The sequence below is a fragment of the Sapajus apella genome, unplaced genomic scaffold (assembly GCF_009761245.1).
Source record: "Sapajus apella isolate SASKATOON/1434 unplaced genomic scaffold, GSC_monkey_1.0 scaffold99, whole genome shotgun sequence".
NCBI lineage: Eukaryota > Metazoa > Chordata > Mammalia > Primates > Cebidae > Sapajus > Sapajus apella.
In genome coordinates this window covers 7,689,957-7,712,056 of record NW_022437039.1, presented here as the reverse complement: position 1 = coordinate 7,712,056, position 22,100 = coordinate 7,689,957, and the positions used below count along the sequence as shown (strand labels likewise).

The 22,100-nt window shown below is 48.2% G+C and overlaps 1 protein-coding gene and 1 pseudogene across 1 annotated transcript in view; both read left to right on the top strand.

Annotated features, from left to right (window-relative positions):
• Nucleotides 1-20,755, top strand: part of TEKT5 (tektin 5) — a 76,656-nt gene extending 55,901 nt beyond the window's left edge. Inside the window, exons 6-7 of the mRNA XM_032257866.1 lie at nucleotides 9,755-9,909; nucleotides 20,453-20,755. Of these exons, the coding sequence (XP_032113757.1) occupies nucleotides 9,755-9,909; nucleotides 20,453-20,669 (372 nt within the window). The 3' untranslated portion in view covers nucleotides 20,670-20,755. The remainder of the gene's footprint in view (nucleotides 1-9,754; nucleotides 9,910-20,452) is intronic.
• On the top strand, nucleotides 19,001-19,634 carry LOC116536337 (annotated as a pseudogene).
• Nucleotides 20,756-22,100: the final 1,345 nt, after the last annotated feature.

Here is a 22,100-nt window from a genome sequence, read left to right as displayed (position 1 = left end):
TAGTAGCTGCTTGGAAAAGTAAAAAAAGGCAAAATTGATTTTATTTTTTGAGACAGAGTTTTGCTCTTGTTGCCCAGTCTGGAGTGCAATGGCACGATTTCAGCTCACTGCAACCTCTGCTTCCCAGGTTGAAGTGATTCTCCTGCCTCAGACTCCTGAGTAGCTGGGATTACAGGCACCCACAACTATGCCCAGCTAATTTTTTGTATTTTTAATAGAGATGGGGTTTCACCATGTAGGCCAGGCTGGTCTCAGACTCCTGACCTCAGGTGATCAACCTGCCTTGGCCTCCCAAAATATTGGGATTATAGGAGTGAGCCACCATGCCAGGCATGAAATTGATTTTAATATGTTTTATGTAATGTAATATATCCAAGGTATTATTTTTATATATGTTCAATATAAAAACTACTACAGAGGTATTTTATAACATTTTTCTTGTGTCAAGTCTTCTAAATCTGGCACGTATCATGTGCTTACGGCTCATCTCAATTTGGACTAGCTGCTTTCAAATACTTAAGAGCCATGTATCACCCGCAGCCTCGTGTTGGACAGCACAGACCATATCATGAATATTATGTGAAGAGCTGCCCTCATTGTTTTAAAACACAGTGTGTTAGTGGAAATTTTTAGGTATAGGGTCTTGCTCTGTCACCTAGCCTGCGGTACAATGGTGCAGTCACAGCTCCCTGGAGCCTCAAACTCATGGGCTCAAGTAATCTTCTCACCTCAGCCTTCTGAGTAGCTAAGACTGTAGACATGAGCTACCAGGCCCAGATAATTTATTTTTGTGGAGATGGGGTCTCACTGTGTTGCCCAGGCTGGTCTCAAACTCCTGGCCTCAAGTGAGTCTCCTGCCTTGGCATCCCAAAGTGCTGGGACTACAGGCATGACCCACCACGCCCAGCCTTTGTTTTTTAAATTGACACAATAATTGTGCATATGTTGCAATACATACGATGTATAGTGATCAGGGTAATTTGCACTTCTTTCATCTCAACTATCACTTCTTGTGTAGGGAACATTCACTATATTCCTTCTGAGGAAGGAGACCCTTAATCCTCTTAAGCTTCTAAGGGCCCTTCCCCCTAGACTTCTACATTGCATTTCATAGGAGAAGTAAAGGCTGGCAGACCTGGGCACCACCCTTAATCGCACTCCTGTAGATGCAGGCATGGTGTGGAGGAATCTTTCCTTCGAAAGGCGGGCAAGGATTTTCTTTGTTGGGAGCTCAGCTGTTAGGCATCTATGCTCCCAACCAGATAAGTCACCACTTCCTTCCCAGTGCCCAGTTGGACAGGTTTGTTTTGCGGCCTTTCCTGCTTTACTTATGGCTATTTGGAAATTATGTTATAGTTATCCTACAGTGATATAAAACACTGGAATTTTGTGATCTTTTTTTATTTCTAGTTATCCTACAGTGGTATAAAACACTGGAATTTCGTTATCTTCTTTTATTTTTAGTTTTTTGACAGAGTCTTGTTCCGTTGCCCAGGCTGGAGTGCAGTGGCACGACCTTGGCTCACTGCAACCTCCGCCTCCTGGGTTCAAGCAATTCTCCTGCCTCAGACTCCTGAGTAGCTGAGATTAAAGGCGGCTAAGTTTTGTATTTTTAGTAGAGACAGGGCTTTGCCATGTTGGCCAGGCTGGTCTCAAACCTCCGACCTCAGGTGATCCGCCTGCCTCAGCCTCCCAAAGTGCTGGCATTACAGCATGAGCCACTGTGGCTGGCCAATTTTGTAACCTTTAATAACTCTCTGTCCCCCATGCTTTCCCTTCCCCTTCCCAGCCTCTAGTGTCTTCTATTCTACTGTTTACTTCTATGTGATCAACACCTTAGCTTCCGCATATGCGTGAGAGTGTGTGGTGTTTAACTTTCTGTCCCTGGTTTATTTCTACAGTAGAATATTGAACAGTAAAGTGAAACAGACCAAAGACACAACAATATGAATGATTCTTACAATAGGCTAAGTAAAAGAAGCCAGACTAAGGGCAACAGATCAGCAGATGATCATCAAGGAAAAGATAGTTCCCTTGGTCGGAGGGATTCCACACCACAGGGGTCCACACATTGGGGTGGCTCGGGAAGGAGGAAGGGAGGGGGAGAATGTGAGCCGGAGCTTTTGTTATGGATTCTGTGGGAAGGGCTGGGTGGGGCAGAGTAAGAGGCTTAGGAATGGCTAATTAGGATCCTTTCAGTGGGCTCCAGGGCATAGGGACTGTCCCTAGTTGAATAGTACCTGGCCTTGGGGTGATTGGAGCAGGTGTACTGTGACCTGGTGGACAGGGAGTGCTCAGTAAAGGAGGCGGTTGGACTGTGAGCTCTGGGTTGGTTGCTTTGCTTTTGAAGAGTGTGCTCCAGGGTTAGTTGTCTGCTTACCTCTAGGAACTGGCTAACCTTGGGAGGTGCTGACCCTACGGTCAGCAAGGCCTCAGATATCAAAGCTCCGGAACACAAAAGATAAGAGGAGTGTCATGCACTCCTACAGCTAGAGGTCTGGCCGGGGGCATGGCAGTCCAGATTGGTTTGGGTGAACATCAGTACCTCTGTCATTTCTCGGCCCTGCCAGTCTGCGGCCCGCTCCTTAGCTTTTTCTAGGAAGAGAGACTTCAAGGAATGGCCTGAACTGAGCTTTTATAGAGCTCTTTTTTTTTTTTTTTAAATCACTGCAAATTTTATTTTTAACTTTTCTGAGTACATAGTGTAAGGTCTGACCGCGCCATGGAGGGCATGGCGACCCCCGTGACCAGCACCTCGGGAGGGCCTTCTGGAATTAAAAAACCTGAAACGGCTGTAAGATCATGGAAAGAGGAAGAAATTTTCAGCCCCTGCCATTGCCTACTTAACTCTGAGAGGTTCTCTATTGTTCTCCATTGGACTTTGTAACCGACCTTGGCCAACCTCAGGACTCCACACCCTGCCTGCAACCATCTTCCAGTTTGTAAACCAAGGACCCCTGCTAGCTTGCAAAAAACCTGCCAACTGTAACTTTTGTAACTTTCCACTGCCTCCCCTACAACCTATAAAACCAACCCCTATGCCACCACCCTTGGCTGACGCCCTTTTTGATCTTAGTCCACCTGTACCCAGGTGAATAAACAGCCGTGTTGCTCACACAAAGCCTGTTTGGGGGGTCTCTTCATTCAGAGTGTGCGGTTTTAACACACAGTAGGTCTGCTAATACTTTATGAGCATACGATGTGTGTGTTTGTGTCTTTTAAAGTAGAATCCACCATGTATACAGTCTTGTTACTGTGGTTTTTAAACTCTGTTTTATCTTGGGTTTCTTTCCTGATGTTGGCTTATTTTTGTACTCTGCGACTATTCTCCGGAGCTAGTCTTGTGCTAGAAGTTGTGAAGGCTTTGCCTAATTCCAGCTGAGACGTTCAATGGACAGGATCCCTTTCTGCTCCTTTCATGTGATTGATTATTTATTTATTTATTTATTTATTTATTTATTTTGAGATGGAGTCTCTCTCTGTCGCCCAGGCTGGAGTGCAATGGCAAGATACCAGCTCACTGCAGCCTCCACCTCCCAGGTTCAAGTGATTTTCCTCCTGCCTCAGCCTCCTGAGTAGCTGGGATTACAGGCATGCACTACCACACACAGCTAGCTAATTTTTATATTTTAGTAGAGACGGGATTTCACCATATTGATCAGGCTGGTCTCAAACTCATTACCTCATGATCTGCCTGCCTTGGCCTCCCAAAGTGATGGGATTATAGGCATGAGCCACTCCACCCAGCCTATTTATTTATTTTTGAGACAGTGTCTCACGGTGTCACCTGGGCTGGAGTACAGTGGTGTGATCTCGATTCCCTGCAGCTTTGACCTCCCATGCTTAAGCGATCCCCCTGCCTCAGCCTCCCATGTATCTGGGACTACAAGCATGCATCACCATGCCTGGTTAATTTTGTCCATTTTTTGTAGAGATGGGGTCTCACTCTGTTGCCCAGCCTGGTCTCAAACTCCTGGACTCAAGTGATCCTCCCACCTCAGCCTCCCAAAATGCTGCAGTCACACACCAGGCCTCCATGTTATATTAATGCCCAACTCCAAACATGGTGGGGTCTGGGGGAGTGTGGGGGTTTCTAGGGCCTGCTGATAATCACCTAAATGTATTGGGAGATATAAGAAGTGATATTATCCTTTCCCTTGGAAATACCAGGCCCCCCTTGGCTGTAACACCTCAGTGGCTGGTCCTTGCAGACCATGGGAGGAGAGTGTGGGTATAGGAGCCTCTTCTGGTTAATATCATCTGTGATTCTCACCCCTCAGCCACCACCCCCTTGTTGCCCACCTGTACCACCTGGGCTAATCCACATGGTTCTCTGAAGACCTACTTTTCAAAGAGATAAGCACAATACAAATTAAAACCACAATATACCACTACATATCCACAAGAATGGCTGAAATTAAAAAGACTGACCACACTAAGTGCTGATGAAGGTGTGGAGCAACTGGCACTCTTGAATACTGCTGGTGGGAATGAAAACTGGAAACTGGGGGGAAAACTTTGACAGTTTCATAAAACATGAAACATCAGCCATCCTTTGATCCAGCTAGTCCACTCTTGGGCATTTACCCAAAACAAATGAAAGTATACACCTGCCCAAAGACTCGAATACAAATGCTCATAGCAGCTCTTATTTGTAATAGCCCCAAAGTGGAAACAACCCACATGTCCATCAACAGGTGGCTAGATGAAAATTGTGGTGTAGCTACACAATGGGATATTGAGCAATGAAATGAAACAAATTACTGATACATACAACAACATGAATAATTCTCAAAATAATTGTGCTGAGTAAAAGAAGCCAGAACCACCCCCTCTCCAAAAAAAACGTACATACTGTCAGATAATGATGGTAGAAAGGCAAACTAATGGATCGTGACAGAAGTGTTTATCTGTGATCAGGGTTGCCTAAGGCAGGCAGAGGCAGGAGGGAGGGATTATAAAGAGGTGTGTGGAAACCTTTGGGAGTGATGGATTCATTCATTATCTTATTATGGCAGTGGCTTCATGGGTATACACATAAGTCAAAACTCAGCTAATTGTAAATATTAACATGTGTAATTTATTATATATCAACTGTGCCTCAAAAAAGCTATAAAGCTTTAGCCCAGGCGTGGTGGCTCATGCCTGTAATCCCAACACTTTGGGAGGCCAAGTTGGGTGGATCACCTGAGGTCAGGAGTTCGAGACCAGCCTGGCCAATGTGGTGACACCCCATCTCTAAAAAAATAAAAAATAAAAAATAAAAAGCTATAAAGCTTTAAAAAAATCTGTGTTATAAAATGTCATGTATAGGCTAGTCACGGTGGCTCATGTGCACATGCCTGTATTCTCAGTGCTTCAAGAGGTCAAGGCTGCAGGATCACTTTAGGTCAGGAGTTTGAGACTAGACTGGGCAGCAGAGCAAGACCCCTCTCTAAAAATATACAAAGAAAGTTAGCTGAGTGTGGTAGCATGCCCCTGTAGTCCCAGCTACCGAGGAGACTGAGGTGGGAGGATCACTTGAGCCCGGGAGGCAGAGGTTACAGTGAGCCATGATCCTGCCACTCCTCTTCAGTCTGAGCAACAGAGACCCTGTCCCAAGAAGGAGAAGGAGGGGAAGGAGGGAGAGGAGGCGGGAGGAGGGAGAGGAGGAGGGAGAAGGGGGAGGAGCAGAGAGGAGCAGGGGAGAAGGGAGGAGGGAGCTAGTGAGGCAGGCAGGCAGGAAGGAGAAGAAGGAAGGAGAAGAAAGGAAGGAAGGAGGAGGAGAAAGAGAAGAAGAAAAAAAGGAAAAGGAAGAAGAAGAAAGAAGCATGCATAAGCTTTAGGGGTAGGCTGGCAGAAGATCAGGCTGTGAGGCGGTGCCAGGGTCCAGTCCCAAGGTGCAGATCTGGGAGCAGGTGCTAGGATGCAGAGGGGACACAGAATGGGCCAGGTGGGCCTGGACCCTCCCCAGGAGTGGCTCACACTCTGATTGGGGGCCCCAACCTGCTGTGAAACAGTCTGTCTGAGATGTGTTAGTGGAGACACAAACTTTTGCTTATGCCAGAGATGTGATTTATTTCCATTGGGAGGATGGGATGAGGCTTCTTGGAACCAATGGTATTTCAATGTATAGGTCTCATATTTGAAAAATAGATTGTGAATATTGCAATAGCTGACCTCTGATGAGCACTTAATATGTGCCAGGGACTCTTGGAAAGCTGTACGTGCAGTGTTCTATTTTATTCTTGTCACACACTTTCTGGGCAGGCACTTTTATCACCTCCACTTAAGGGCATGGATGCCCAAGGTCTTATAGGTATACTGGTGAAACCAAGATTTGGCCTTGGTGGTCTGATTTCTGACTTGGCACTCCTATTGTTCCCAATCTGCCTCTGATATGTGGGTGTGTTGATGGAGAATATATCAGAATGTACAACTGTTTGCGTTTTTTTTTTTTTTTTTTGGAGATAGGGTCTTGCTCTGTCACCCGGACTGGAATGCAGTGTGTGATCATAGCTCACGGCAACCTTGAACTCCTAGGCTCAAGTAGTCCTCCAGCCTTAGCCTCCCAAGTAGCTGGGACTATAGCTGTGTGCCACCATGCCTGGCTAATTTTAAAAGTCTTTTGTAGAAATAAGGTCTTGCTATGTTGTCCAGGCTGGTTTCAAACTCCTGGGCTCAAGCAATTCTCCCACCTTGGCCTCCCAAATTGTTGGGATTACAGGTGTGAGCCACTGCACCTGAACTTGAGTATGATTTGAAAGTGCCTTTGGGACCGTTCTGTGGAAAGTCATTGTCACTTACCACCAGTCTAAAATGGAAAAGGTAGACAGTATTGAACAAATGTTTAATTAATTACCCATGTCACTTGCAGATAGTGCTTGTTGTCTCACATCATGGTCTTCTGCCTGTCTCTTTCCCTAGATCATGGTTTGGGTGGTGTACCTTCCAAGTAGGGCTTCACTGGTTATTTCTTTGAATTATCCTCTTCATCCACTATATGAACAGGGTAGAAATGGTCGAAGATGTTGACTCACCATGGTCTTGTATCAAGGTAGCAGTCACACTGACAAAGCAGATGCCCTTGTACGGAAGAGCAGGTGCATCTCCAGCAGTGACTCCATGGAGATGTTCCTGGTGGAGCTAATGAATGGCCTCTCTAGGTGGTATGGAGTCTCTGGGCAAGTGAAATCAAATTCCTCGTGGTCATGAGTTGCGCTGGCATGCCCTTCTGAGCACTGGAGGCCATCATGGCAGGGCGTCGCTGCATTGTTTCCAGGCGTCTCGGGGACTGAGCACATGCCATCTCGCCATCGCGTCCTGTAAGTCTGGGATGGGGAGTCAGGACAGCTTCTCCTCAAAGGGCCTTATCACAGGAGAGGGATACTGTGACCAGCAGAAGTGCTCACAGGTCAGGGGCTACTGGGTGACAGCAGGGTGCAGAGTAGATGTTTCAGTCACGGTGAGGTGGCATCATTTAGTGCCATTGTCTCAGTTCCAGGTGTTTGTGGTTGGTCAAGTGCAAGACTGGGTTCCTTCTGGTAATGGAGTAGGCTTTTGAGCCCATTCTTTGTTTATTCTCTCATCCTTTGATTTTTTGTTGTGGAAAGTTTCAAACACACAGAAGTAGAGAGAATCATATAATAGACTCCCACCAAGTGTTGTGGGTCACACCTATAATCCCAACAATTTGGGAGGCCGAGGAGTGACAGTTGCTCAAGCCTAGGAGTTCAAGACCGGTCTGAGCAACATAGCAAGGCCTCGTCTCTTGAAAAAATTTAAACAATTAGCCAGGAGTGGTAGTGTGTGCCTGTAGTCCCTGCTACTTTTGAGGCTGAGGTGGGAAGATCACTTGAGTCCCGGAGGTTGAGGCTGTGGTGAGCCGTGATTGCGCAACTGCACTCCAGCCTGAGTGACAGAGCAAGACCCTGTCTCAAAAAATTAAAATAAATGAAAGACTTTCATGTACCCAACACAAATGTTGACATTTCACCAATCGTGCCTTGTATTTGACCTTTTCTGATTTTCATTGTATTTTCTGTTGAGGTATAACAGTAAAGCTCACAGCTTGATGGATTTTTAAGGTGAATTTTCGTCTATGTTTGTATCTATGAAACTTTCAGTTCAAGATGTAGAACATTCTCAGGCCTCAGCAGGCTCTTGCCTGCGTCTTCCTGAGATCTGCACAGGGTACAGTGGTGACATCATATTGGAAAAAGCATTTCGACCAATAAAAAGTTCTGTCTTCCTTTCTGCCTTTCTTTCTCCCTCTCCCACTCCTTTTCTCCTTCCACTCTTCCATTTTTCTTTCCTTACCTCCTTCCTGCTTTTTTTTTTTTTTGAGACAGACTTTCACTCTTCTTGCCCATGCTGGAGTGCAATGGCGCGATCTCAGCTTCCTGGGTTCAAGCGATTCTCCTGTCTCAGCCTCCTGAGTAGATGGGATTACAGGCATCTCCCACCACGCCAAGCTAATTTTGTATTTTTTACTAGAGACGGGGTTTCTCCATGTTGGTCAGGCTGGTCTCGAACTCCTGACCTCAGGTGATCTGCCCGCCTCAGCCTCCCAAAGTGCTGAGATTATAGGCGTGAGCCACTGTGCCCGGCCCCTTCTTTTTTTTTTGAGGAGTCTTGCTCTGTCGCCCAGGCTGGAGTGCAGTGGTGTGATCTTGGCTCACTGCAATCTCTGCCCCCTGCGGTCAAGCGATTCTTCTGCCTGAGTCTCCTGAGTAGCTGGGACTACAGGCATGTACCACCATGCCCAGCTAATTTCTGTATTATTAGTAGAGGTGGGGTTTCACCATATTGGCCAGGCTGGTCTCTAACTCCTGACCTCATGATCTGCCTGCCCCGGCCTCCCAAAGTTGCTGGGATTACTGGCATGAGCCACTGCACCCCACCGCCTTCTTTCTTCTTTATTCACTGATCTAGTTACTAAGAGGGTAAACTCTGGATTTGTTTAAAAAAAAAAAATGGGCTGGGTGTAGTGGCTCACGCCTATAATTCCAGCACTTTGGGAGGCTGAGGCAAGTGGATCCCTTGAGGGTCAGGAGTTTGAGACCAGCCTGGCCCACATGGTGAAACCCCATCTCTACTAAAAATACAAAAATCTGCCAGGCAAGGTACCAAGTACCTGTAATTCCACCTACTTGGGAGGCTGAGGCAGGAGAATCGCTTGAACCCGGGAGGCAGAGGTTGCAGTGAGTCAAGATCGTGCCACTGCACTCCAGCCTGGGCACCTGGGCGACAGAGCAGGACTCCATCTCAAAAAAAAAAAAAAAAAAAAAAAAAACAAAAACGAAGGTAATTACTAAGAAGATAAACTTTGGATCTGTTTGAATACATATATATGTATTCTTATATACCTATGAAGTGAAACTGGCTTAAAGATTGGCTCCTGTTGCGAAGTCTCTGTTAATCTGAAAGGCCTGCCTTCCTCCTTCTCTCCCTCTCCTTTTCCTTCTCCGTTTCCCTCTCCGTCACTCCCTTCCTTTGCTTTCTTCCTGCTGAATACTGACTGGCAACTCTAATGGCTTTTGGAGATTCAGAACAAAAACAACCATGGTACTGGCCCATCTTCCACGTCCACAGTGCCCTGGTGACCAGTGGTGCCTGAAGCAGCTTCTCAGCGTTTCTTAGGAAGGGTGAGCTCCCTGCCCCACAGATGCTCAAGGCTGGGGACGGGCTATCTTAAGTGCCTGGCTGGAGGCTGACCTAGCCAGAGGAGGTCAGGAGGGCCTAGTGGGTGGTGACTCCTGTGTGTTCCTCACAGACGCTGCAGGAGATCTTCCAGGCTGAGAACACCATCATGCTGCTGGAAAGGTCCATCATGGCCAAGGAGGGCCCGCTGAAGGTGGCCCAGACGAGGCTGGAGTGCCGGACCCGGCGCCCCAACGTGGAGTTGTGCAGGGACACCCCACAGTTCAAGTAAGTGAGGGAGGCCAGAGAAGGTAGGAGAACCCCTGGGAATCCAAGAAGGGGGAGGGGGTCTCTGGAGCTCTGAGGCGCACTGGGTCTGATAAATGGACCAACAGACAATTAGGACATCCAGTGCCACAACTCAACAGAGTGCAGGGGGTGGGTGGAATTCTGAGATGCAGCTCGGGCTGGACCATGGCATGGCTTCCTCTTCACTGGGAGCCCCACCTTGTGCACTGTGGTCTTCTCACCTGCCTAAACGAGGGGTGGTTTTGTAACTCTGTAGTGCTCTAGAAACCTTCCTGTTTTCCCTTGAAAGCCAAGGAGATGGCAGCCTCCTGGACGGTGGCTTCACCTTCTCTCTCCAGGCTCCCAGGAAAGAGGCACGTGGCTCATTCCTCACTCATTTGCCACCTCCCTCTTTGTAAAGTTGTCACCATGAAACCCTGGAAGAGCCTCATAAGCTCCTCACTGATGGATCCCACCCATCCCGCTGTGCTGAAATGGCTGGTGTCTGTAGACAAAGGGCTTTCTCAGAGGCTATGGGGTGAAAAGTTCATGCCAGCCCAGGAAGGAGGTTTGTAGGGGGCAGAGGGCAGGGATTGTAATAGGATGATGGCCAGGCCAAGAGGGAACAAGTCATTAGACATGAGGATTATTTCTCATAAATGTCCTGTCTGACTTGGAGAAAACCACTTGGCCATTCTGTTCCCCCTGTGCTAGAGGCATTATCTTAGTTGTCTATTGCTGTGTAATAAATTACCCCAAAAGGTAGTGACTCAAAAGAACCACACTTGTTTCCTCAGTTTCTGTGGGTTAGGAATTGGGCTAGGTTCCTTGTTAGGTTCCACGTGTCAGGGTCTTCCACAGGTTGCAGTCAAGGTGTTGGCTGGGGCTGTGGCCTTATCAGAAGGCTAGAGTGGGGAAGGTTCCACATCCAAGCTCGCTCGCATGGTTGTTGGCAGAACTCAGTTCTTTGCGGGCTGTTGTCTGGCAGCCAGCCTCACTTCCTTGCCCTGTGGGTCTCTCCAGCATGGCGGCTTGCTCCAACAAAGCATGCAAGCCAGAAGGACAATGACGGTACCAGCAGCAAGGATGTCACAGTCTTTCGTAACCTAACCGTGGAAGTGACAGCCCATCACTCTTTCTGCATACTTTTCTTTAGAAGCAAGTCACTAGGCCCAACCCACACTAAAGGGTATGCTACCAAGAGGTGGGGATCATTGAGGGTCATCCTTTGATCTTCCTCCCATGGGCACTAACAGGGCTTCTGGTGGAGTGGGAGGAGCCTGAGTTAGGCCCCATTGCAGCAGCTCATTTACTCTATAAACCTTATTCTGCGTTCACTGTGCCCAGGGCTGTGCTCACTGGGTTTCACAGCAGTACTTCTCTTTCAACAAGACACTGAGTTGATACCCCCAAGAGAAGAAGATGGAAAGGACCATCCTCAGGCTTCCTTGGGCACATTATTTCAGCACTGGCTTATAGCAAGGGAAGTTCACCCTGATGTCTAACTGCAATCCCTTGAGCTTGAGTTCTATCCCCTTTAGTCTTACTCCTAGGGGAGTTGAGGAGTCAGTTATTCATACTTTTGTCAAATGGGAAGATAAATTGAGGTCCAGAGAGGTTGAAAAAGCTGTCCCAGTCACACAGCACTAAAGCCAGGGCTTCACTGGGCAGGGAGTGCGGGTCTTGGTGTAGCGATGCACGCTGCTCCCTCCATCCTGGTGTGGAGACCTCACTCCGGGAAGTGAAGAGATGTCAAGAAAAGAGATAGGAGTCAGGAGAAGGAGACAGATAGTCAAGAAAAAGTGCTGGGTGGTTCCCAAGTGATGATTTTTGCACAGCCTCAGTTACCGCCTAGATAACCATTTAGGAAATGGAAAAAGCAGGGTATGTGTTGGGGTGGGGGTGGTGGGGCAGGCAAAGTGATCCAAGGCTTTGAACTTGAGGGCCTGGGGTTTCCCACTACTTTGGGAGGACAAGGCAGGAGAATCACTTGAGGCCAGGAGTTTGAGACCAGCCTGGACAACATAGCAAGATCCCATCTCTACAAAAAATTCAAAATTAGCCAGGCATGGTGGCATGTGCCTATAGTCCCAGCTATGCGGGAGGCGGAGGTGGAAGGATTGCTTAAGCCCAGGAGTTGGAGGCTGCAGTGAACTATGATTGCACCATTGCACTCCCCCCTGGGCAACAGCAACACCCAACAGACCTGCTGCTGGCTTGTAAGGTCTTCAGCCCTAGAAGTGGGCTGGATGGGTCTAGGTCCTGGGTGCAGGAGAGTGGGGGCTGGTCTCTGCCGATCTGTCTTCCACCTGCCCCTACTTCTTAGATGCTCAGGCTGAGCCCAGCACCTCCTGGGGTGATCCCTCTGCTTCCTCTATGGGACTTCTTTTTTTTTTTTTTGAAATGGAGTCTTGCTCTGTTGCCCAGGCTGGAGTGCAATGGCATGATCTCAGCTCACTGTAAGCTCTGCCTCCTGGGTTCAAGCAATTCTCCTGCCTCAGCCTCCCAGGTAGCTGGGATTACAGGCAAGCACCACCATGCCTGGCCAATTTTTGTATTTTTTAGTAGAGACCGGGTTTTCCATGTTGACCAGGCTGGTCTTGAACTCCTGATCTTTTTTTTTTTTTTTTTTTGAGACGGAGTTTCACTCATGTTACCCAGGTTGGAGTGCAATGGCGCGATCTCAGCTCACTGCAACCTCCGCCTCCTGGGTTCAGGCAATTCTCCTGCCTCAGCCTCCTGAGCAGCTGGGATTACAGGCACGCACCACCATGCCCAGCTAATTTTTTGTATTTTTAGTAGAGACGGGGTTTCACCATGTTGACCAGGATGGTCTCGATCTCTTGACCTCGTGATCCACCCGCCTCCGCCTCCCAAAGTGCTGGGATTACAGGCTTGAGCCACCGCGCCTGGCCTTGAACTCCTGATCTTAAGTGATCAACCTGCCTCAGCCTCCCAAAGTGCTGGGATTACAGGCATGAACCACTGTGCCCAGTCCCCCAGGGGACTTCTACAAAACGGGGCTTCTGGGGGAGTTGCCAGATGTCCTGGAGGACTTACTGCTTTGGGGCAAGCTCTCTCCCTTTCTGTTTGACAGTCATACCACTAAAGAGGACAGACAGAGGGCAGGGGGGCGGAGCATGTTTGGTTCAGGAGCTGGGCTGTGTGTGTGTCTGCATCTGTACATGTTGTGTTTTGGTCTGTGTGCATGGCTATCTTGAGAACTGAGATCAAAAGACTCAGTCTGTCTTTCATCTCCAGTGACTAAATTGTCCCATCTGTGCATGATTGTCCTTGCCCCCATCCCCTCCATTCCTGCCTTTGGGCCATCTTTTTCCTTTTCCTCTACAAGTGGTCTGTTTTCTTCTGACCCACTCCAATCAGTGGGGTCCCATCCATACCCACCCCCCAGAAAGAAAGTCCATTTAAAATTGAACTTTAAAGGTTAGGTGGGGCAGTTCACGCCTGTAACCCCAACACTTTGGGAGGCTGAGGTGGAAGATCGCATGAGGCCAGGAGTTCGAGACCAGCCTGCCCAACATAGCAAGACCCCATCTCTACAAAAAATACAAAAATAGGCCAGGCATGGTAGCACATGTCTGTAGTCCAAGCTACTCAGGAGGCTGAAGCAGGAGGATTGCTTAGGCATAGATGTTGGAAGCTGCAGCGAGCTATAATCATGCCACTGTACTCCAGCCTGGGCAACAGAGCAACACCTTGCCAAAAAAAAAAAAAAAAAAATTGAAATTTAACTAAAATTAAATACAGTTAAATACTCAATTCCTTATTCAGACTAACCACATTTCAAGTACTCAGTTTCCACATATGGCTACGGTCTGCCATATCAGACAGCATGGCACAGAACATCTCCCTTGGTCTAGAAAGTTCTATCGGACAGTGCTGGTAGAAGTTTCCAGGCTGTTTCTGTCACTTCTCTTTGCTTCCCCCTAGCCCAGGCTTACCAGGGGGAAGTTTGCCCAGCTTCATGTCCTCCGGTCCTGAGCACAGTTTCATTGTCTCTTCTCCCCAGAGGTGGGACCTGCAGCACAGTCCCACAATCCAGCCACTGTCACAGTCCACCTGCTGCCTTCATTTCCCAGGGCTGCTATCACAAATTACTCTGAAGTGGGTGGGTACAGACAACACAAGTTTATTCCCTTACAGCTTTGGAGGCCAGAAGTCACAAATCAAGGCTGCTGTTCCTGGAGGCTCTGAGAGAGGCTGTTCCCTGCCCCTCTCCCAGCTCCGGGAGGCTGTCAGCAGTCCTCAGCGTCCCTCATCTTGTAGCAGTGTCGCTCCCATCTCTGCCTCCATCCACACATGGCTTTCGCCCCTGCGTGTCTCTGTGTCTGAAACCTCCCTCTCCTTTCCTTCTAAGGAGATCAGTCATTGCATTTAGGCGTCACCCTAACTCCAGCATGAGCTTATTTTGAGATCCTTAACTTCATTACACCTGCAAAGACCTTACTTCCTAAGAGCATCACAGGCAGCAGGGGTTAGGACCTGAACGTATCTTCCGGGGGAACACCATCCAGTCTGCCCCATGCGATACCATAATGACCTCCTAACCTTTCTCCTGCCTCTACTCTTGCCTCCTCCAATCTCATCTTATATAGCAGCCTGGAGGTTATCCCGAAACTTAATCAGCAAGTCATTCTCTTGTTTCAAACCCCCTGCCTCCACCCCATTGCTTCCCATGGCTCTGAGAACAAACCCAAGCCCCTTAATTTTGCATGTGCTTTTCTGTTTTTTTTTTTTTTTTTTTGGAGACTGAATTTTGCTCTATTGCCCAGGCTGGAGTGCAGTGGTGTGATCTTGGCCCACTGCAACCTCTGCCTCCCAGGTTCAGGCAATTCTCCTGCCTCAGACTCCTGAGTAGCTGGGATTACAGGCACTTGCCACTACTTCTGGCTAATTTTGTTGTTGTTTTTTTTTTTAGTAGAGATGGGATTTCACCATGTTGGCTAGGTTGGTCTCAAACTCCTGACCTCAAGTGATCTCTCTGCCTCAGCCTCCCAAAGTGCTGGGTTACAGGCATGAGCCACCATGCCAGCTGCTTTTCTGTTTAAAAATTCACTCAGTGTCCAACTTAGTAGCCATGTGTGGCCATTTAAATAATCTAAAACTAAATTCATTAAATGTATTTATTTATTTTATTTGTTTTTGAGGCAGTATCTCTGTCACCTAGGCTGGAGTGCACTGGCATAATCTTGGCTCACTGCACCCTCCACCTCCCTGGTTCAAGCCATTCTCCTGCCTCAGTCTCCCTAGTAGCTGGGATTATTTGCATGTGCTACGATGCCTGGCTAAATTTTGTAGAGACGCTTTTGTCATGTTGGCCAGGCTGGTCTTGAACTCCTGACCTCAAGTGATTCCCTTGCCTCAGCCTCCCAAAGTGCTGCAATTACTTTGGCATGAGCCACTGTTCCTGGCTGATTTATTTATTTATTTGTTTGTTTTGAGACAGTCTCGCTCTGTCACCCAGGCTGGAGTGCAGAGGCATGATCTCAGCTCACTGCAACCTCTGCCTCATGGGTTCAAGCGATTCTTGTGCCTCAGCCCCCCAAGTAGCTGAGATTACAGGTGTGCACAACATCTGGCTAATTTTTTTTATTTTTAGTAGAGACGGCATTTTGCCATGTTGGCCAGGCTGGTCTCAAACCCCTGACCTCAAGTGATTTACCCACCTCAGCCTCCCAAAGTGCTGGGATTACAAGTGTGAGTCACCCAGCCAAAATTTAAATTTTAATGTAATACAGTTAAAAATTAAGCTTCTCAATTGCATGGCCACATTCAAGTGTTCAGTAGCCCCATGGGGCTGGTGGGTACCATATTGGATGGTGTAGATATAGACCATTTCCATCCTCACAGAAAGGTCTACTCCATGCCACTGCTGCAGCATACTTTCTCTCTTGGCCTTCGCATGTCCAGCTCAGTCTGATCTTTCTTCTCTACTCCAAGTCCTCCCATGGAAGGCTGAGGGAGGAGGGTCACTTGAGTCCAAGAGTTTGAGACCAACCTGGAGGCAAAAAGACGAAACCCCATCCCTATAAAATTTTTTCTTTGAATAGCCGGGTGTGTGGTGCATGCCTGTAGCCTCAGCTGTGTGGGAGGCTGAGACAGGAGGATCTCTTGAACCCAGAGGTTTGAGGTTGCAGTAAGCTATGATGGTACCATTGCACTCCAGCCTGGGTGACAGAGGGAGACCTTGTCTAAAAAAAAAAAAAAAAAAAATTAAAATCGACCGGGTGCTATGACTCATGCATGTAATCTCAGCATTTTGGGAGGCTGACTTAGGCAGATTGCTTGAACCCAGGAGTTCAAGGCCTCCTGGGAAACATGGTGAAACCTCGTCTCTACACAAAATATAAACTTAGCCGAGTGCAGTTTTGCCCACCTCTAGTCCCAGCTACTTGGGAGGCTGAGGCTGGAGGAATGCTTGAGCTGAGGAAGTTGAGGCTGCAGTGAGCTATGACTGCACCACGGCACTCTGGCCTAGACAGATGAGACTGTGTCTCAAAAAGAAAAAAGGAAAAAAGTCCTCTCAGAAAGTTCTAGAAAAGCAAAGCCTGAGAAGGAGAGGTGTGGGGAAGTAGTACAGGGCAGCCCAGCCCCAGCTGATTCTGCAAGGGGCCCGAGACCATGAATTGCATCACGCATATGTCTGCACCTGAGACCCTTTATACCTGAGTCAGCCAGCCATTGTCTGTGGCCACTGGCAGTGACTCTCCTCCCAGGTGAGGTGGCTGTGATTGGCTAAGCAACATAATTCTCTGGAGGAGTGTGGATCTGTGGGCCATTAGCAGGCAAAACTGACTCACAGCAGCTGGGGATAGTGCCCTGGACAGTAAGGGAGACTTGAGTGAGGCTCTTACCTAGAGACAAGGCTGGCCCTGTTATCCTGTTTACTAAAAAGAAATTGTGATAGAGTATGAGTAACACAAAATTTACCATCAGTGACATTTAGGACATTCACGCTGTTGAGCAGCCCTCAGCACTCTAGTTCTATTGTAGCAGGAAAGGCTGCAAAACAAACCTCTCCAACACCGAACTGGGAAGGAAGGGGTGATTTATTCAGCCACGACCACGACCACGGCATAGTTGCCTAACAGCAGAGCTCCCCTGACAAAGAAAATCCCTGCCCTTTTAAAGGCTTACAACTCCAGAAATTACATGTGAAAGGGTCTTGGTCCATGAAGTAGGTGTGGGGTATGTGACTTAGGTGGGGGTGTGATAGTGTTTAAGTGAAAACAATGCCTTCCAGAAAGATTCCTCCACACCATGCCTGTGAACTGCAGGAGTGCGATTAAGGGTGGCGCCCTGGTCTGCCAGCCTTTACTTCTATTGAAATGCACTGGAGAAGTCTAGGGGAAGGGCTCTTAGAAGCCTACGAGGATTAAGGGTCTCCTTCCTCACTTTGACGTTTTCATCACTCCAAAAGGAAACCTGTATCCATTAAGCAATCTTCTACATTCTTTCCACCCCCTGACCCATGGAAGTCGCTAGTTAACTTTCGGTCTGTATGGCTTTGTCTATTCTGGATATTTCTTCATATATATATATATATATTTTTTTTTTTTTTTGAGATGGAGTTTTGCTTTTGTTGCCCAGGCTGGAGTGCAATGGGCGTGACCTTGGCTGACTGCAACCTCTGCCTCTTGGGTTCAAGCGATTCTCCTGCCTCAGCCTCCCAGGTTGCTGGGATTATAGGCATGCACCACCACACCTGGCTAATTTTTTATATTTTTGGTAGAGACAGGGTTTCTCCATGTTTGTCAGGCTGGTTTCGAACTCCCAACCTCAGGTGTTGTACCCACATCAGCCTCCCAAAGTGCTGGGATTAGAGGCAAGAGCCACCTCACCTGGCCTCTATTCTGGATGTTTCATGTGAATGTAATCATGCAATATTTGTTCTTTTGTGTCTGGCTTCCTTTGTTGAGCATAATGGTTTTTCGTTGTTTTGTTTTTGAGATGGAGTCTTGCTCTGTTGCCCAGGCTGGAGCACAATAGCTCAGTCTTGGCTCACTGCAACCTCCATCTCCTGGGTTCAAGTGATTCTCCTGCCTTAACCTCCCAAGTAGCTAGCACTACAGGGACCTGCCGCCACGCCCAGCTAATTTTTGTATTTTTAGTAGAGACGTGGTTTCACCATGTTGGCCAGGCTGGTCTCGAACTCCTGACCTCGTGATCCACCCGCCTCAGCCTCCAAAAGTGCTGGGATTACAGGCGTGAGCCCCCATGCCCGGCCCTGCATAATGGTTTTCAAGATTCATCCATGTTGTCACATGTATTAGTATTTCATTCTTTTTTATTATAGCTGAATAATATTCCATTTTGTGGATTGATTACATTGTGCTTATCCACTCATCCATCCATCCATGGACATTTGAGCTGCTGCCACCTTTTGGCTATTGTGAATAGGGATGCTGTGAACACTCATGTACACATTTTGGCTTGAACACCTGTTTTTCATTCTTTCCGGTATACACTCAGGAACAGAACTGCTGGACTGAATAGTAAGTCTATGTCGAACTCACGGAGGAATCTCAAGATTGGTCTCCTGTCCTGTTTTATCGTGCTGTCTTCTTTCTTACTTTGTGTGCATTATCCTTGGCAGCTTCTCATGTATTTCCTTGTCTGCCTGTTCTGCCTCTACCTTCTCCTGGAGGGCTGAGCCTTGCCTGTCATGCTTGCTGCTGTCTCTCAGTGCCAGGCACAGTTCCTGATACACAGTGAGTGCATCTACCTTCAACCGCTGAATAACCTGTGCCAGGTTGGGCACAGTGACTCAGGCTTATAATCCCAGCACTTTGGGAGGCCAAGGCAGTTCGATTACTTGAGGTCAGTAGTTCAAGACCAGCCTGGCCAGTATGGTGAAAGCCTGCCTATGCTAAAAAAATATAAAAATTAGTTGGACGTTGTGGTATGTGCCTGTAATACCAGCTACTCAGGAGGTTGAGGCAGAATTGCTTGAACCCGGGAAGTAGAGGTTGTAGTGAGCCAAGATCATGCCACTGCACTCCAGTCTGGGTGACAGAGGGAGACTCTGTCTCAAAAAATAATAAACAGCTTTCCCAGGTGACTGCCAAAGATGATGGAGGTATGGGTCCTTGTGCTCCATGGCCGCGGCCATCTCCTGGGCCGCCTGTAGACATCGTGGCGAAGCAGGTACTCCTGGACTGCAAGTCAGTGGTCATATGCTGCGAGGGCATCAATATTTTTGGCAATTTCTATAAAAACAAGTTGAAGTACTGGCTTTCCTCCGCAAGCGGATGAACACTAATCCTTCCTGAGGCCGCTACCACTTGCGGACCCCCAGCTGCATCTTCTGGCAGCCAGTGCAAAGCGTGCTGCCCCACAAGACCAAACGAGGCCGGGCCGCCCTGGACCGCCTCGGGGTGTTTGATGGCATCCCACAGCCCTACGACAAGAAAAAGCGGATTGTGGTTCCCACTGCCCTCACGGTCATGCGACTGAAGCCTACAAGGAAATTGGCCTATCTGGGATGCCTGGCCCATGACGTTGGCCAAAAGTACTAGGCAGTGACAGCCACCCTGGAGGAGAAAAGGAAAGAGAAAGCCAAGATCCACGACCAGAAGGAAAAACAGCTCATGAGGCTATGGAAACAGGCAGAGAAGAACGTGGAGAAGAAAACTGACAAATACATAGAGGTCCTCAAGACCCACGGACTTCTGGTCTGAGCCCAATAAAGACTGTTAATTTCTCATGGTTGGCCTGGCTTGCCCTTTATCCATGATCGCCCTGGAATGTGCGGGACCCAGGGGCAGGCAGCAGCAGTTAGGGTGCCACAGGCAGCCTGGGACATAGCAAGCTGGGAGCAAGGAAAGGGTCTTCGTCACTGCTTTCTGAGGTTACTTGAAAGCACTCGGAGAATTGTGTAGGTATACTTTATCTGTGATCAATAAGAAGAGCAATCAGTTACTATTAGCAAAAGGGAGCTGGAAGACAAGTTGGAGGGGCCCTTCCTCGTGAGTGGGGCGTCTGTTTAACTTTCCATCTGGTCATATACTATGCTCTGCAGCTGTTAGAATGTGCAAGCCCTTGGGGACAGCATGAGCTTGCTATTGTACAAAGGGTATTTATAGTAGCATACGCTGGAAAGATGCACAACCAAGGGGTTACAAGCATTGCCCGTGCTCCTCACCTGTATTTTATAATCAGAATCAAATAAATTACTTTTAAACAAAAAAAAGGTCGGGCGCAGTGGCTCATGTCTGTGATCCTAGCACTTTTGGAGGCCGAGGTGGGCGGACCACGAGGTCAGGAGATCGAGACCATCCTGGGCAACATGGTGAAATCCCATCTCTACTAAAAATACAAAAATTAGCTGGGTGTGGTGGCGTGTGCCTGTAATCCCAGCTACTCAGGAGGCTGAGGCAGAAGAATCGTGAACCTGGGTGATGGAGGTTGCAGTGAGCTGAGATCGCGCCACTGTACTCCAGCCTGGCAACAGAGCTAGACTCGGTATCAAAAATAAATAAATAAATGAATAACTATAGCTTCTCCTCTGCCCTCACCCCAGGCTGGTGAACGAGGTGTTCACCATCGACGATACCCTGCAGACCCTCAAGCTGCGGCTGCGGGAGACACAGGACACACTGCAGCTGCTGGTCATGACCAAGTGCCGGCTGGAGCACGAGCTCGCCATCAAGGCCAACACCCTCTGCATCGACAAGGAGAAGTGCATGGGCATGCGGAAGACTTTCCCCTGCACTCCGCGCCTGGTGGGCCACACCTGAGCACCACCCCGGCCCTTGGTGCCTCATTCCGTGCTGGCATAAAATTGGAAAAGGCCGAGAAACAAAATAAAACAGTATTTTGTTTGGAAAGGGCCAACTTTCTCTCTTTTTCATATCTGTTTGTTCTCTGCATTTCTTTCTTTCTTTCTCCCTCTCTCTTTCACTGTTACCTGTTTGTCATCTTAGGAGCACAGTGTAGATGAGGGTGTTTTAAGATTAGACATGGCAGCTCAAAATCTAGAGCCCAGCTCTGTCACTTAGGAGATGTGAGGCCTCGAACAAGCGTCTAGCCTGCGGTCCTCATCTATTGAACGAGGGTAGTCCTAGGTGCAGGGGATTGTCAGCAGTGTGGGGCAGAGAAAAACAAAACCAAAAATAACCAGGATTTAGAATCAGAAGTTCTGGGGTTGAATCCTAGCCTTGGTAGTTGGAGTGTTTGTATGTATGTATATATGCGTGTATTTATTTATTTATTTGAGATGGAGTCTCACTGTGTCACACAGGTTTGAGTGCAGTGGGGTACTCTCGGCTCACTACAACCCCCGCCTCCCCAGTTCAAGCGGTTCCCCTGCCTCAGCCTCCCCAATAGTGGGAGTACAGGTGCCTACCACCACACCTGGCTAATTTTTGTATTTTTAGTAGAGATGGGGTTTCACCATGTTGACCAGGCTGGTCTCGAACTCCTGACCTCAGGTGATCCACCCATGTCAGCCTCCGAAAGTGCTGGGACTACAGGTGTGAGCCATCACATCTGCTGATGGAGTGTTTTAGAAATAGCTATGGGAGGCCAGGTGTGGCGGCTCACGCCTCTAATCCCAGCACTTTGGGGAGCCCAGCTGGCTGGATCACTTGAGACCAGTAGCTCCAGACCAGGCTGGCCAATGTAGGGAAGCAGTGTCTCTACTAAAAATACAAAAATTTGCCTGGTGTGTTGGCATAAACCTGTAGTCCCACCTTCTGGGGAGGCTGAGGTGGGAGAATCACTTGAACCTGGGAGGCAGAGGTTGCAGTAAGCCATGATTGATCCACTGCACTCCAGCCTAGATAACACAGCACGACTCCCTATGAAAGTAAAAAAATTGCAATGGGTGAGAAAGGAGGCAAAATTCATTCTGTGGGCTAGGCGTGGTGACTCACATCTATAATCCCAGAACTTTGGGATGCTAAGGCAGGCAGATCACAATGTCAGGAGCTCAAAACCAGCCTGGCCAACATAGTGAAACCCTGTCTCTACTAAAAATGCAAAAGTTAGCTGGGCGTGGTGGTGCGTGCCTGTAGTCCTAGCTACTCAGGATGCTGAGGCAGGAGAATCACTTGAACCCAGGAGGCAGAGGTTGCAGTGAGCTGAGATTGTGCCACTGTACTCCAGCCTGGGCAACAGAGCAACCCTCCATCTCAAAAAAAAAAAAAAAAAAAAAAAAAAAAAAAAAA